The sequence below is a fragment of the Schistocerca cancellata genome, chromosome 4, assembly GCF_023864275.1.
Source record: "Schistocerca cancellata isolate TAMUIC-IGC-003103 chromosome 4, iqSchCanc2.1, whole genome shotgun sequence".
Classification (NCBI taxonomy): domain Eukaryota; kingdom Metazoa; phylum Arthropoda; class Insecta; order Orthoptera; family Acrididae; genus Schistocerca; species Schistocerca cancellata.
The window spans coordinates 63,755,403-63,772,140 of record NC_064629.1 but is presented as its reverse complement, the minus strand read 5'-3'; the positions used below and the strand labels follow the sequence as shown (position 1 = coordinate 63,772,140).

Sequence of the window (16,738 nt, the reverse complement as noted above, 5' to 3'; positions counted from 1 at the left end):
GCTATTCAGGATCACTGATGATCTCTGCAGTGATTCAAATGACATATTTATCACTTTTAAGTGACTTCATTCTAATGCTCACTATCTAATCAAATGCTGTAACTAGGAATGGTGAAAACGCTGTCTCCTCCCTGGGGATGTATGTCTCTTCATCTCAGATGTGAGCAAAGCTCCATGGTCTTATGAGCTGCCAACATTCAACAGCTGTTCAAGGTCTTGTCTTATAGGATGGTCTTGGTAGTGATTCATCAGTTCTTGCAGAACACTATGTGACCCCTCTTGAAACAGCATCTGCATCCTCTTCCTCCCCGGCTCCCTTTCTGCTGCAGAGATGACAGGTAGAAGACATTCCCTTATGTTTCACTCCCCCCCCCCCCCCCCCCCCCTCCAATCTGAATCCTGTAATGAACTTTTCACTGTCTGGGAACTACTTGAGGCTCTTGTCCTGTCCCATGACACAGCTCCAGGCCTCAATTCAATTCACAGTCAAATGAACCAACAACTGAATGTTCCCCAAATGCAACATATCCTTAGTCTTCAATCATCTTTTGCTCCAAGGTGCCTTCCCCTCGCAGTGGTGAGATAGCGTAATTGTCCCAATCCTTATGCCAGACAAGAACCCAACGCTCCTTGATAGTGACCAGCCAATTAGCCTGACCAATCTACCCTGTAAGCTGCAGGAAAGGATGGTTGCCCGCTGATTATACTGGGTTCTTAAATCTTGGGCCATTCTTTCCATGCTGTCAGTGTGGTTTCAGGAGGGAAGATCCACAGCTGACAACCTGCAAAAGTTGGAAACAGCAGTCTGACAGGCATTTTTCTAAATGCCACCACTTGGCGTGATCATTTGCTAATCACCATCTGTGACTGGGGTTTTTGAAGCCTTGTTGTACTGATTTTTATTCACCAGTTTTTATCCGCCCAATTGTTCTGGGTTAGTCGGCACTTCGCTCAGCTCCCCACTCGACCAAGAGAATGGCATCCCACAGGGCTCTGTATTGTCACACTCTTCCTCATAACCATCAATGAGCTAGTGATCTTTGTTGGCCTACTGGTCACACCCACATTGTATGTTGATGATTTTTGTATTTTCTGCAGCATCCACTCGGTTGCCTCAGCTGAATTCTAGCTCCCAGGTGATATCTGGTGGGCCTTTGCATTGGCTCTTTCTCATGGATTCCAGTTCTCTCTTACAAACTTCTGGGTCATGCATTTCTGCTGTCATACCACAGTCCATCCAGACCCAGAATTACACTTAGGTACACAGCACCTGTAGATTGTAGAACGGTCACATGTTTGGGCCCCTTTCTGATTAAAAGCTGACCTGGCTGTCCTATATTTGCCACCTGCTGTAACGTTTGCCACCGCTGTCAGATATTTGACTACCTGCATGCAGAAACTTAATGCTCTCTGCTACCTTGCTAACACATCTTTGGTGCAGATTGTGCTACTCTTATCCATATTTACTAGGGTGTGGTTTTGTTCCATCTGGACTATGATTGTCAGGTATATGGCTTGGCAGCTCCTTCAGCTTTAAAACAGTTAGACCCAGTCAACCATCATGGCATGTCTGGCCCTCCGGTGCCTTTCAGATTAGTCTTGTAGTAGACAGTCTCCTTTGCTGAAGTGGGTATCTTCCCTCTTCAGATTCGACAGTACCAGCTCTTGGTCTCCTAAGCAATTGCCATTCAAAAATTTCTTTACCATCCCACATATCCTATTCTCTTTACATGTGAGGGGTGTCATCATCCTGATTCCCGCCCTCGGGTGGGACATCCAGTTGGAATATCCCTTGCTTCCCTCTGTTGAGACCTCTATCTCCCCTCCCTGGACTGTGCTCCCTATGTTTTCATGTGCGCACGCGTGCCCCCCCCCCCCCCCCCCCCTACAGATACGTCCTTCCAGCCACTGCAGTGGCTTGAAGTGACTCAGCCTGGTCTAAAATGAGATGGTGTATGATGCACATTTTGTTGCACATTTTAGTGGACTTATTTTAGCATTTGACAGGGGCAGCTGCCAGATTACCACCTGGTCTGTTCTCTATTCCTTGAGTGAGTGTGTACATTTTACACTATTATTTATTGTTTGAACCCTCTTCTGATTAAGGAAATATATTTTAATGAATGTTCTTTGGTGTCTGGTTCATTTGATGAGAGGTCTGCCAGCTATAGTATCTTGATCTATGTTATTTCATCCATGCTGGATCTTGGAAACTCTGCAGCCATCAGTGATTGTTATTGAATAATACAGCCAACCACAAATACTTTAAGATTGCTTCTATTTCTGAGCCATAACTGGTTTTGGGCATTCATGCCATCTTCGGATTGCTAACATTAATGTAACTGGAAATGTTTGTCAACTGATGATGGGTATGAATGCCTGAAACTGGTTATGGTTCTGAAGTAAAAGCATTTTAAAAGTATTTGCGACAGGCTGCATTACTCACTGACCATCTCGATCTATTATTTTAGACTAACTTTGTTTTATTTTATGTTTTAAAAAGAGACTGATAAACTAATTTAAATTTTTGATGAATGAAAGGTGCTATGTGAGATGAAGGCCTTGTAAGCCAAAAATCGATTAACACAATAAATTAGTACTGCAGAACAAAAGCAAACTAGTACTTTTAGTGTATTTTGATATTGTTCTACCAAGAAGCAACAGAATATTCAGTTAACATTAATTTTTTTGGTTGAATTCAAAAGTAGGGTAGAATGTAAATAGGTGAGAGAAAATTATTCAAGTTAATTCTGTCTTTGAAATCTTAAGTTTTAGAACTTGTAGCTGCCTGTGCCTCTGATTATTTTAACAAGGCCACTGATAATTGACATTTATTTTAGTAGCAGTCTTTATCTTTAATCCTTATTTTGCAAGCAAAAGGAAAGCTGTAGAAGTATTCATTGTTGTTAAGAGGCTTTTAAGGGTGCTGTTTGCGATACTTGGACCAGTGATTGCCACAGCTGCTCACTTCTAAAATGTTCTAGACAGTTGTACTTTGCATGAACTGCAGCTTTTTCTGGGTGTCATCAACAAAAGGTTCTGGACTTTTTATGGAGAAAGAGTCCCTGATGGGACCTTGTCCAGGGCAGAAATGTCATCTGTATGTGTGCAGTGGTAATTAATAGGCAGAAATGATTTCAGTGAATTATTCTTAAGTGTTGAAGACTGTGACATGATACATAGTAATTTTTGAGAATATTGATTGCATTGTTATGGTAGCTTTAAGGGGGACATTCAGTAAGTAATTAAACACTTTTTTTCCTAAAAGATAGTTTCATTCAGAATTCCAATGCATCATATTATTCCCCATTTTTTTGGTTACAAAATTTTTATGTTATCTTCATTCAGTGCCAGACAGATGGAAGTCAGAAAGTGCGAGATCCAGGCTGTAGGGTGGATGAGGAAGACTAGTCCAGTGAAATTTTGTGAGCTGCTCTTCATTATGCAGACTTGAGTGAGGCCTTGCAGTGTTATGGTGAAGGAGAAGATTGCATTTTTCTGGTGATGAACATGTTGATTTAGTTTCTTCAATTTCCTGACTTTAGCACTATAAACTCCAGAGTTGGTTATTGCACCATGAGGGAGGACATCAAACAGAATAACCCCTTCAGAGTCCCGGAAGACGGTTGCCGTGACCTTACTGGCTAAGAGTATGGCTTTGAGCTTTTTCTTCGGAAGGGAGGTGGTGTGGTGTGGCACCACCCCATGAATTGCAGTTTTGTTTCAGGTGCGAAGTGATGAACCCATGTTTCATTGCCTGTAATGATGTTAAACAAAAAAATTGTCAGCCTTGTAACGATCAGCCAATTCCATGCTGATGGTCCTTTGTTACTCTTTATGGTCTGTTAGGTGGCGAGGAACCTTTGAGTACCCCAAATGGTGGACGAATGTGTCGGCATTACCAGCAGAGACTTCCAGTTGTGCATTGAGGTGTTTGATTCACCTCAAATGTGTGTGTCCCCATGTTCCAACATTGCTGAGGTCACAACTGTGTGCAGCCATCTGGCATGTGGGAGATCGGACGGGTTTGTGTGATCTGGTTGCAATGATGATACATACGTTGCCCAATGACACACCATGCTTTTGTTCACTGCCAGGTCTCTGTAGACATTCTGCAAGCACCGATGAATATCTGCTTTGAACCACTTCCATCAGAACTTCATGAAACTATACGGACTGAAGTGGAAATTTTCCACAGTGTCCCACAGCAAATTCCACATTTTTTCAACCGAAATTGGCTGAGAAAAAATGTGTTGCATTACTTATTGAAACTCCTTGTATTACCCTCAAGAATTTTTACAGCATAGCGAACATGTTACCTTCTGTTACATCAGCCAGTGAGTTATAAACCTCCCTCCTTCTGACTCCCTTTCCTATTATGAAGCAGAAATCATGTTAATTGTCCATATTACATAACCTATTTCATGTAAATTTTGCGAGGACTTTCTTTACAAATTGTTTTAAATTAAATTACATTAAACAACTACTTTCAATATAATGTAAGCTCCTGAACAGACATGATTAAAAATGCCATTTTATCGTTCTGAAGATACGTTGGTAGATCCCTTCAGAGGCGCATATTCATGACCACCAGCAGAAATGAAAAAAGGGGGCGAGGGGGGACGTTCATGATCAGAACAGTCGGCCAAAGTGATAATTAACCTGGTTAACTGAATATACTTTCATTCTTTGATGTTATACTTTTGTTTTCCACATGTCTGCAAGAATAAATGGTTCTTGGTTGATAAACTGCATGCTTTCAACCTAAAGTTAAAGCTTCTCTGCTGTTAAACTGGTTTTTTCAGAAGGTGTACCAAATATGTATTTAACTGTGATTGCTACTATGGTGAGTAGAATTTAGGTTTTATTGTTTCATAATGAGGACTCCAGTTTTGACCTGGTTCAGCAATTGCATGTTTTTCCTCCACATGAATTGCCCAACTCATTCCAGTCAAAGGCTGAAATGGAATACGCAAATAAAGATTATTTCTTATGTATTTGATATTAATAGATGGCCAGTATTTGCTTGCTGCTAACTTAATATTTGGAAACATTATTTATTTCAGTTTGGTGATTATTGCATTTATTTATTTATTTATTTATTTTGTTTTCATGACGACTCGAAAGTTCAGATAATATAACTCTCTATAAACTGTAAATTTCATTAAAATTTGATGTTACATACTGCCTTGTTACCCATTTATGATCTTTTTCAGCCCCTAGCAACAGAAGTTACTTGTTCATCAGTATTGAGTGTGGTTGAGCCACAAACACCTAATGAAGAAAGTGGGAATTTTTCATACAAGAATAATGGTGAAAAACTTGAAAATGAATTAGTAATGTTACAAAGTGAGAATTATGCTCATGCTACCTTAATTCCTGAAAGCATTCTAAGATCTGTTGACCAATCTACCACAGACTCAGAAAAGCCAACAGAAGAGAAACCTACAAAAGAGCAGCAGCAGCATGTTTATGAGACACTGAAAAATACAGTAAGCACTAGTGTAACTATGTAAAACATTTATTTCATCATACTGAAGTATTATTTTTGTGTCTTGGTTTAACATTGTGAGTACTGACTTTTTCCATATTTCATTGCAATCTCCCTACCAACAGCAGGTATACAAAAATTTAACAGGTGGTTAGTGGCTCTTGCATGAATTTCTGAATCATATTATCGACCTGTGCATAAACTATTCTTCCATTGTTCCTTCTTTCTCCATTCTACTGCTGTACTACTATATTATCCTGGAGCACTTTTCTGTTGGACTGTTTCTTGCATAGTTTTCCTTCCACTTCCTATAATCTACAGTGTAGCCAAAGAGCCAGCCATGTGTCCTGCTTTCAGCCCCCCCCCCCCCTCCCCAAACATATGTAATTGGCATATACAATTAAAAATATAGTCCTCTCCATTACATTGTAGAAAATCTGTATAAGTGAAGAAAATTAAATGTGCTATACAATGTTTATACAATAATTAATGGTTATGAATTTCATCAGTTCTTAAAAAATCATGCATGTGTAACAGCGAGTAAAAAACTCGTCAAAAAATGGAAGTTGGTACAAGGTAATCAAGCTATTTTCTGACCTGTTACAACCACAAATTACGTATCAAAAGTTTTTGAGAGATATTTCCTTTGTAATCACCCAGAAAAATGCAAAAATTGATAAACTTTGAGAGTTAAATTGAAAACTGCGAAGTATGGTGAAAGGTGTTTGAATCTAACATCTTGGGTATGTTTTTCCTTCTTGTGATGATAGAAACGGAAGTGAAAAAATGAATTTACTTCACCAATTGACGTTAAAAACTATAAAGTCGTCTCAGTGAATTTCTGTATACTATGTAACATGTAAATTCAAAAGAACGCTTAGGTGCTGCAGTTTTACTTCATGGGGCTATAAATTTATCGTGTAGAAATGCCAAAAACTTGAAATCAGAGAACATAAAATTGAAGTACCAGTGTACTGTACTGACTGTCAGTCAGGCTCCAGCTCTCAGCTGTGATGAGAGTACGTCTGGAGAGCAGCAAGTTAAGTGTTTATCCTTTGCTGTGTTTTCCACGTAATATTTTTATTAAATTTCATGCATGTTTCTCTGTCCAAGAGAGTTAATCTCGCATTTTTGTAAGTAAATTCATGCAGTTGTTAGTGCATTTGTTGCTCACAGAACAGCCAGCTACATAGCTCTTTAATGCATCACCGTCCTTTGGTGACACATCAGGAGGGTAACAAGTCACATATCTAGGATTGTATCCTTTTATGGTTAACTTCTTCAGTTAGTCTTACTAGGCTGGATAGGATGTGCACATGCTGTGTGCAGATGCAGGAGGAGCTGTCTGCAGTTCACAAACAGCTGAACATGCTGTTGGCTACAGTCAGTCACCTTCAGGCTGCTACCTCAGGGTGTAGGAGGGGCAGAGAATTGGGCACATTGCAAGGGACACCTGAGGTGCCACTTGTTTTATCCATGGGCTCTGCTTCCGAGGTGCCTCCTGTGCAGTGGATCCGGCCTCATAGCAGGGCGAGTGGTGAGTGGTAATGCGTTCACGTCGCTCGAGGTGGAGAGCCAATGTGGAGACTAACTGCCTGGCCTCCGATTCACTCTGTGAATGTGCAGGTGGCTGCTCCTCCAACAGGCTCTGAGCAGGTACATGGGGAGAGGGGTTTGCTGGTTATTGGTAGCTCCAGTGTCAGGTGCATTATGGAGCACCCTAGGCAGATAGTGTTCAGGGCTGGGAAGAAAGCAAATGTGCACTCGGTATGTCGATGTGGAGGCTGCCTTGTCTGTGGCTATTGAGCATGCAGAGGGCAGTTGTCTGCATGTTGTGGCTCACTTCAGCACCAACAATGCTTATCACATGGGTTCTGGGTGGTCCTTAATTCAAGGAAAGTCTACAATTAGCAGCACGTAAATACCAAGATCATAGACTACTAGTTGGAGACGACTTTAGCCTGTCGAGTATAGACTTGGATGTCTATGGATTCATTGCTGGGGTGTACAGACAGTCATGCAAAATACTTTTGAACACACTTTCAGAAAATTGTATTGAGCAGCTAGCTCAGTAGCCCACACACAATGGAAATATCTTATACCTTGTAGCTACAGATAGGCCAGGCCTTATCAACAGTGTCAGTGTAGAAACAGGGTTTAACGATCATGTCATTATAGCAACTATGATTATGAAAGTTAATAAATCAGTCAATAAGGTTAGGACAGTGTTTCTGCTAGATAGAGCAGATAAGCAGTTACTAGCATCTCACTTAGACAGTGAATTGGCATCACTTAGTTCCAGTAACATGGATGTAGAGGAATTATGGGCAAAGTTGAAGCAGATTGTCACTCATGGTCTGGAGAGTTATGTGCCCAGTAAGTGGGATAAAGGATGGAAAAGAACCATCATGGTTTAACAACAAAATTCGGCGGATGCTGAGGAAGCAGAGGCTGTTGTGTTCTAAGTTCCAAAGGGGATGCATAAATGATGACAAACAAAGGTTAATAGAGATCTGTGCATCTGTGAAAAGATCTATGCGCGAAGCATACAACTATTACCACTGTCATACCTTAGCGAAAGATCTGGCTGAGAACCTGAGAAAATTCTGGTCATATATAAAATTGCTAAGCAGGTCTAAGGCTTCCATTCAGTCCATTCTTCACCAGTTGGGTGTGGCAGTTGAAGATAGCAAAACAAAAGCCAAAGTTTTAAATTTCATGTTCAAGAAATCGTTCTCACAGGAGAACTGTAAAAACATACTGTCATTTGATCACTGGACAGACTCCCGTGTGGATGACATAGTAATAGGCATCCCTGGCAAAGAGAAACAACTGAAAGATTTGAAAACAAATAAATCACCAGGTCTGTATGGAATCCCAATTCGATTTCACAAAGAGTAACCTACAGCATTGGCACCCTACCTAGCTTGCATTTGTCGAGAATCTGTCACCCAGCATAAAGTCCCAAACAACTGGAAAAAAATGCAGGTGACTCGCGTATATAAGAAAGGCAAAAGAAAGGATCTGCAAAATTACAGACCAATATCCCTAACTTCTGTTTGCTGCAGAATCCTTCAACATATTATCAGTTCAAATACAATAAACTCTCTTGAGACTGAGACTAAGCAGCTTCTGTCCATGAATCAGCATGGATTTAGAAAGCATTGTTCGTGGAAAACTCAGCTTGCCCTTTCCTCACATGATATACTGAGAACTATGGACGAAGGGTAACAGGCTGGTTCCATATTTCTAGAGTCCTGGAAAGCATTTGACCCTGTGCCCCATTACAGGCTGTTAACTGAGGTACAAGCATGTGGAATAAGTTCACAAATAGGTGAGTGGGTTTGAAGACTTCTTAAATAATAGAGCCCAGTATGTTGTCCTCAATGGCAAGTGTTCATCAGTAGACAAGGGTATCATCAGGAGCTCTCCTGAGAAGTGTGAGAGGACCACTGTTGTTCTCTATATACATAAATGATTTTCCGGGCAGGGTGGGCAGCAGTCTGCAGTTGTTTGCTGATGATGTGGTGCACAGTGAGGTTTCAAGGTTGATTGACTGCTGGAAGATACAAGATGACTTTGACAAAATTTCCGGTTGTTGTGATGAATGACAGCTAACCCTAAATGTGTAAAAATGTAAGTTAATGCAGGTGATTAGGAAAAACCAGCTGTAATGTTCAGATACAGTAATACTAGCGTCCAGCTTGACACAGTCAAGTCGTTTAAATATTGGGGCGTAATGTTGCAAAGTGATATGTGGTGGAAGGAGCATGTGAGAACTGTGGTAGGGAAGCCAAATGGTCAACTTTGGTGTATTGGTAGAATTTTAAGATAGAGTGGTTCACCTGTAAAGGAGATTGCATATAGGATGCAGTTGCAATCTATTCTTGAGTACTGCTAAAGTGTTTGGGACCTGTACCAGGTCGGATTGGAGGAAGACATTGAAGCAATTCAGAGGCGGGCTGCTAGATTTGTTACCGGTAGGTTCAAACACCACCTAAGTGTTATGGAGATGCTTCAGGGACTCAAATGGGAATCCCTGGGTAGAAGGCGACATTCTTTTCGAGAAATAATATTGAAAAAATTTAGAGAACTGGCATTTGAAGCTGACTGCCAAACGATTCTACTGCCCCCACCATACATCTTGCGTAAGGACCAAGAAGATAAGATACAAGAAATTAGGGCTCATATGGAAGTGAACAGGTCATTTTTCCCTCGCTCTATTTGCGATTGGATCAGGAGGGGAAATGAGAAGTAGTAATAGAGGTTATCGTCTGCCACGCAACGTACAGTGGCTGGTGGTGTATCTGTGTAAATGTAGATGTAGAAAGAGAATCACTAGTAAATTCATTATTATTTTTTTCCCTTTAGAGATGCTACAGTGTGATGGATTTCATTCTGCACCTTTATGCACTCTGCAGTAACTTTGCTAGCAGAATACAAATTTTTGTGATTTATTTTTGCACATAAGTCCATATACTTGTAGATTCACATGTCACACTCCCACATCCAGTAAATCACATCCATTATTGCCCCCAAACTGGCTATACAACACCAATATTTCCTTAACTCTATTGGCTGTAACAATTGAGTCTATGTTTATATCTGATTAAAAAGTCAACACTTATTAACATGTTCATAATAAGAAAGTGATGTTCAAATTCTTGTTTTTGCAGTTCTTAAGGTAAACAGTGCTTGGTATCACTATTGTTGATAGTTTTAGCCCAAACGGTTTGTTCCCATAATGGGATTTTAACTATTTGGCTTCCTTCTAGTAGTGATTTGAAAAATGTTTGTACAGTAGCTGCAATTTTGGCCGCATTATCTGCCAAAGCATGTGCCTTTGATGATGCCAGTTTGAATAACTATTAAGGTGTGAGCAGTCTTTCCTAGTCACCTCATCGTCTGCTAGCAGGTCACTTATTTTGACTGGATGACGTAAACTTGCTATTACGTCAACTCTAAACATTGTGGTGTTATTACACATAGTGCCTCCTACCTTGGGTTTGTCAGGTGATAAATCAATAAAGTTGTGATTGGGTAACTGTAGGACTGTATTGATTAGTCATCAGTTGATCCCTAGCTGAGGCAAGATTTAGTTTAAACGCTTATCATCTTGATGTCTATTACTGCTTTTCAGATTGTTGTCTCGTTTATTACCTTCTAACAGACTACCAGACTCATTACAGTTACTTCAGCATTGTGTCAAAGTAATTTAACTTAGTCCACAAGTACTCCCAAAAACTCATGAGAGCCTCACTTGGATTCATACTTATACCCACTCCAGAATCACAAGTATCATTTTTACACATATTTTGATCTGTATTCACAAAGATATTTGTATGGGAAACCCTGAACAGTGCTACAAGAATCAGCAGTGTGAAAGTACCCACCTGACTGCACCACCTATTAAATGACTTATAATAAATGAAATGTGTTCCTTGTGGTTTCAAGTTACAAGTAATACACCAGCAAATTCTTGTATATGAGAGCCTCTGGATGAGCTGAACCCCAGAGTTTCAAATTGATTAAACTTTTTGTGTCTGATGAAAGGAGCTTCTGCTGATGCATTATGCACTGTCTACAGGATGAGAACTCTTTAATATTGCCATTAAAACATTTTTGGGGGTTTCTCACTCCCCCACAGTGACACAATTCATTTCTTGCTAATTACTCATCAAAACTCCTTGCTCCTACATAATTGCATCCTGCGCCTTTAGAAGCTGGTCTGAGTCAGGAGCTTTGTGCTGTAACAGCCGAGCATATGCAGCAGAGGAACAATTTTGGAAGGAGCTGTTATAAATTTCCAGCTCTTTTGTTACTTTTCCCTGTACTTCTTGCTTAAGAGTCACACATTCCTGGTAGGCATCTAATTTCCTATCAAATCTTGAGTTGAGACTGGCAAATTTTGATCTCAAAAGTATATCAAAAATTTATACTTGTTTAGTTACCTATTCTTTCACAACAATAATATCACTGCATGTATCAGACATTTATCTCTGTGAACTAGATACTGACACTGAAACTTTAGATTCAGAATATGACAACCCACTAGTGGCTTACAGCAACAGTTTGATCAGTCTTCAGAACCAAAGCTTTCTAATTGTTTGAGGTTATTTCCTCCCCAACAATATTAGTCGATTATGTATGACCATCTTATTCAGTACCTCAGTTCACAAATTTTTTCTGTAATTCTGAAACTTGCTCTTCGTTCACTTTAACAGCTGGAGGTTGGGCCTACTTGTTTGCTTTATCTGCCCTTGCCAGCTGTTTTCTTGCAGCTGTGTCAAGCAGCTGTAGGAAGAAATACCTAGCTTGGCTGATGGTGCTGCACAATGTGGCATCTATTTTCTTACAGCTATGCCAAGCAGCTGCAGGAAGAAACGCCTATCTTTGCTGATTGATACTGCACAGTGTGGTGTGGAATAGTGATGTCATTGCATTGTAGTGGCAGCAGTGTCTGACCTGCAGCTAAAACAACTGTTCCACTTCAGCTAGCAAGTTGCCTCTGGTGCAGTACACAATAGCCATCTGCTGCAGGTCTGCTACCTGCTGGTGCGGGTGTGTGAACAGTGTGCAAACTGCCCAATGTCACAGATGCTGAATTGCTGATCTGAATTGCTCAATTTGGGGCCTCCCAGCAGTCTGCCAGAAAATGTCACCATGATGTGAATGCACCTCACTGTGGAATAGCTGTCAGCCCCCCCCCCCTCCAAAATCATCTTCTTAACAACCAGCGTCTTCCAGTCTGTTCACCATCATACTGGATCTTCTAGAGTGGTAGAGTGCTGACTCTGCTCACTGTCCATTTTTATTTTTATACGAGTGTCAAGCTCCTTCTCTAAGTGATTTATTAAATCGAGCAAATTTCCCAACCAGTGCACCACTTGTAATGTACCCACTCGTTCTCCAATGTTGAGATGCCTCACATGCAACAGGCACACATCACTTTCAGTGGCAGAATGATTTACGCCAGGGTTTAATATTAATTTCAGTGTATTAAAGATTTTAGTACAACATAATCAAGGAGCACTTAAATCATACAGGTCACAAAAACACGAAAAAATGCTATGGCAATGCATAGCCACCTGTCCTATTGGTGACGTTGCTCTCCACCACTCAACAGGCAGCTGCTGTCCATCTGAATGTGGGCTGTCGTGCAGGTGGTGTGCTGACACACATCCAGAGACACTGACCCATTTCCAGCTTGCCAACTTTTCAGGTTCCAACCTGATAAGTTTCACTGTTATATGGTTTTGAACAGAAATGTGTCAAAGGAAGTGTTCAACTTACCAGGTTTTTCAATGCAATCAGTAGTATAACATTCATGGTAGGAAGAATGTGCAGTGTGACATGCTCATGGACATTGTGTCTTACTTCTGTAAGACTGACATATTCCTGAAATTCTTAAGAGTGCTTGTTATGAATGAAACTAGATCGATTACTGTAATATTTTAAGCCATATTTCTGTATATATGGCCATTTCTTGCTGACAGAGCGTATTTTATTAAGTAAATGGTCATATTCGTAATTTTTGTGCTCACTAAGGAACTTTTCTTATGAAATTTGCTTTCTTCCATGTTACATTTTGCAGAATTGCATTTCTCCCTTTTTTTCTTGGAAAATAGCAAATATCTACCTTCCTCCCACGTTTTGTTTGACTAAACAATATGGAGTTTGTAGTCTATGAGCAAGTAGTTGCTTAAGCCATTCTGGACTCTGGACTGCAGACAAGTCTCTCAATGTGTTATTCAATCTTGTTGAAGTCCAAAGTAAGAGTACTAGAGTCCAGTAAAAAGGCCTAAAGTGAAATTTGCAAGAGTGATTCAAATGAAAACCTTAAAGGTTCCCTAAAATTTTGAAAAGTGTGTGATTGAGTGGGTAGGTGGCAGTAGTGTTCCTTGAGGTTCAAGAAGTGACAGGCAGAGTGATGCTATAACGCAGAGGAAGGCAACTGCATCCACAACAAGATGTCTGCCCCGCTGTTAATGTGCACCACGACTGAGCGAGGATCTGTGATGCGTTTTTTGTGTAGTGAAGGTGTCGAACCAATCGAAATTCGTCCCAGAGTGACAGCGCAGTATGGTGATTTGTGTTTGTCATTTCAGCAAGTGTACGAGTGGTGTAGGAAGTTTAAAAGTGGTATAACTGTATGTGGAGGATGCCGTAAGACCAGGGCAGGCTCACTGCGTAATGACAGATGAGAAAATTGTGTTAGTGGAGGAGCATGTAAAGGAGAACAGACGTGTAACTCTTAATGAAATAATTGTAAGTTTGAATATTAGTATTGATTCAATGTAGAGTATTGTACACAATATACTGCAGATCAATTAGGTGTCTGTGATACGGGCTCCACATCAGTTGACTGCCAAATTGAAAAACATCAATGTCGATGAAGGACTTTTGTATCATTTCCACATCGAAGGTGATGCATTTCTGGAAAAAATTGTTGCAAGCGATGAGACGTGGGTTCACTGTCACCAACCAGAAACAAAAAGGTCATACAAGGAATGACACCACAGCTCATCACTGAAACAAAAAAGAATTCTGCACTTAACTGTCTGGTGGAAAGGTTCTGCTCATTCTTTTCTGGGATGCAAATGAAGTAATTTTGGAGCACTACATGGATAATGGAGTGATGGTAACCAGTATTTCTAATTCAGAAATGCTGAAAAATTAACTTCACTCTGCAGTCAGGAGCAAATGAGTCCTCTGATTTAAGGAGTATTGCTACAGCATGTCAGTGCCTGACTGCGTACAGCCCGTAAGACTGTTGGGACTATTCAGGGAATTAAATTTGAATGGCTGGTACAGCCTCCTTATTCACTAGACCTCACTCCTCGTGATTTTCATCTGTTAGGTGCACACAAAGGAGCAATGGGAGGCAGAAATTTCAGAAGTGATGAAGAGATGAAAACCACAGTGCACGACTGGCTACGCACACAACCAAAAGAATTCTTTCATCGAGGTACCTATTTACTTCTGAAGCAGTGGAAACCTGCTCTGAGCATCGGGGTGGTGACATCGAAAAATGACATGTAAGTTTTTTGTTCATTGTTAACAATTAAAAGTACTGTAGCTCTTTTAAGGTTTTCATTTGAATTGCCCTCATATAACAGTTCATGTCTCAGCAGGGTGGGAAAGTATTATCGACTTACAGTAAAATATTGTATTGCAAGCTGTGTGATCCCCCCCCCCCCCCCCCCCCCCCCCCAATGAACTGTGGACTTTGGTGTTGGTGGGGAGGCTTGCGAGCCTCAGCAATACAGACAGCCATACCGTAGGTGCAACCACAACAGAGGGGTATGTGTTGAGAGGCCAGACGAATGTGTGGTTCCTGAAGAGGGGCAGCAGCCTTTTCAGTAGTTGCAGGGCCAACAGTCTGGATGATTGACTGATGTGGCCTTGTAATATAAACCAAAATGGCCTTGCTGTGCTGGTACTGTGAATGGCTGGAAGCAAGAGGACATGCAGCTTTACTTTATGGTTAAATTATGATGGCATCCTCATGGGTAAAATATTCTGGAGGTAAATATAGTCCCCCATTCGGATCACTGGGCAGGTACTACTCAAGAGGATGCCATTATTGGGAGAAACAAAACTGGTGTTCTACGGATTGGAGCATGGAATGTCGGATCCTTTAATCGGGCAGGTAGGTCAGAAAATTTAGAAAGGGAATGGGATAGGTTAAAGGTAGATATATTGGGAATTAGTGAAGTTCGGTGGCAGGAGGAACAAGACTTCTGGTCAGGTGAATATAAGGATCCAAAAGCTGTGTCTTTCTACTTCAGAGAAGTCCTCCCAGCAAGTTCCTAAAGAGAAGCAAGAAGGCAAACAAAGAAGTCTGTTAAGGAAAAGGACCCTCAGGTGGCCCCCAACAGCTCCACTCCCTACCAATTCTGCACCTGCGGATGAGGTGGAGATCTTAGCGTCCCCTGAGGACCTGGATCTCAATTATGCCTCATCCACAATAGGAATGGATACAAATACTCAATCATTGGCAACAGGTGACGCCGAGGCATAACCTGCCTCCTTGCATGCTTCATGCCTTCTCAGCCTCACGATAACGTCATCCTCCAGTGTAATTGCTGCGGTTTTTCCTGCCAACTGGCTGAGCTACAGCAACTGTTAAGGTTTACACCTGATTTCTCCATTGGCTTGCAGGAAAGCTGGTTCCCGGCAATGCAGACCACTGCCCTCCGTGGCTATAGGGGATATTACAAGAACCGTAACGACTATAATAGTGTCAGGTAGAGTTTTTGTGTATGTCCTGAACTCAGTATGCAGTGAACCTGTGCCCCTACAAACCCCTCTTGACGCTGTGGCTGTCAGGATAAGGATGATGCAGGAAATAACTGTCCACAACGTGTATCTTCCTCCAGATGGTGCTGTACCCCTGAACGCATTGGCTGCACTTATTCGTCAACTCCCTAAACCTTTCCTACTTTCGGGAGATTTTAACGCCAATAACCCATTGTGGGGTGACACCGTGATTACTGGCCGAGGTAGAGATGTCAAAACTTTCCTGTCTCAACTCGACCTCTGCCTGTTAAATACTGGGGCCCCCACATTTCGGTGTGGCTCATGGCACTTACTCGGCCATTGATTTATCCCTCTGCGGCCCAGGACTTTCCCATCTGTCCACTGGAGAGCCCACGATGACTTGTGTGACGGTGACCACTTTCCCATTTTCCTGTCACTCCCACAGTGCCATTCCCCTGGACGTCTACCAAAATGGGATTTAAACAAGGCAGACTGGGAAGCTTTTGTCTCTGCTGTCACCGTTGAATCCCCTCCACATGGTATCATCAATGTGGTAGTTGAGCGGATCACTAGAACGATCATTTCTGTGTCGGAAAACACTATCCCTTGTTCTTTAGGGTGCCCCCGGTGAAAGTCAGTACGTTGGTGGTCGCTGGAAATCGCTGAGGCCATTAAAGAGCATCATTGAGCTGTACAGCAACGTAAGCGGCACCATTCCCTAGAGCACCTAATAGCTTTTGAATGTCTCTGTGCCCGCATTTGCCAGGTTATAAAAAGACTGAAACAGGAATGTTGGGAGAGGTACGTCTTGACCATTGGGTGCCATACATCACCTTCCCAAGTTTTCACGAAGATCAGATGTGTTTGTGGGTACCAGACCCAGACAGGTGTCCCTGGTATTAACGTCAATGGTGTGTTATCTACCAACGCAAACACAATCGCCAATCACTTTGCTGACCTCTATGTTCGAGCCTCCATGTCGCA

The 16,738-nt window shown here is 41.5% G+C and overlaps 1 protein-coding gene across 2 annotated transcripts in view; it reads left to right on the top strand.

Moving 5' to 3' along the window:
* LOC126183821 (uncharacterized) overlaps nucleotides 1–16,738 on the top strand; it is an 87,621-nt gene that overhangs the window by 9,887 nt on the left and 60,996 nt on the right. For both annotated transcript variants that reach the window (XM_049926074.1, XM_049926075.1), the window contains exon 3: nucleotides 5,217–5,492. In XM_049926074.1, coding sequence (XP_049782031.1) covers nucleotides 5,217–5,492 — 276 coding nt within the window. The remainder of the gene's footprint in view (nucleotides 1–5,216; nucleotides 5,493–16,738) is intronic.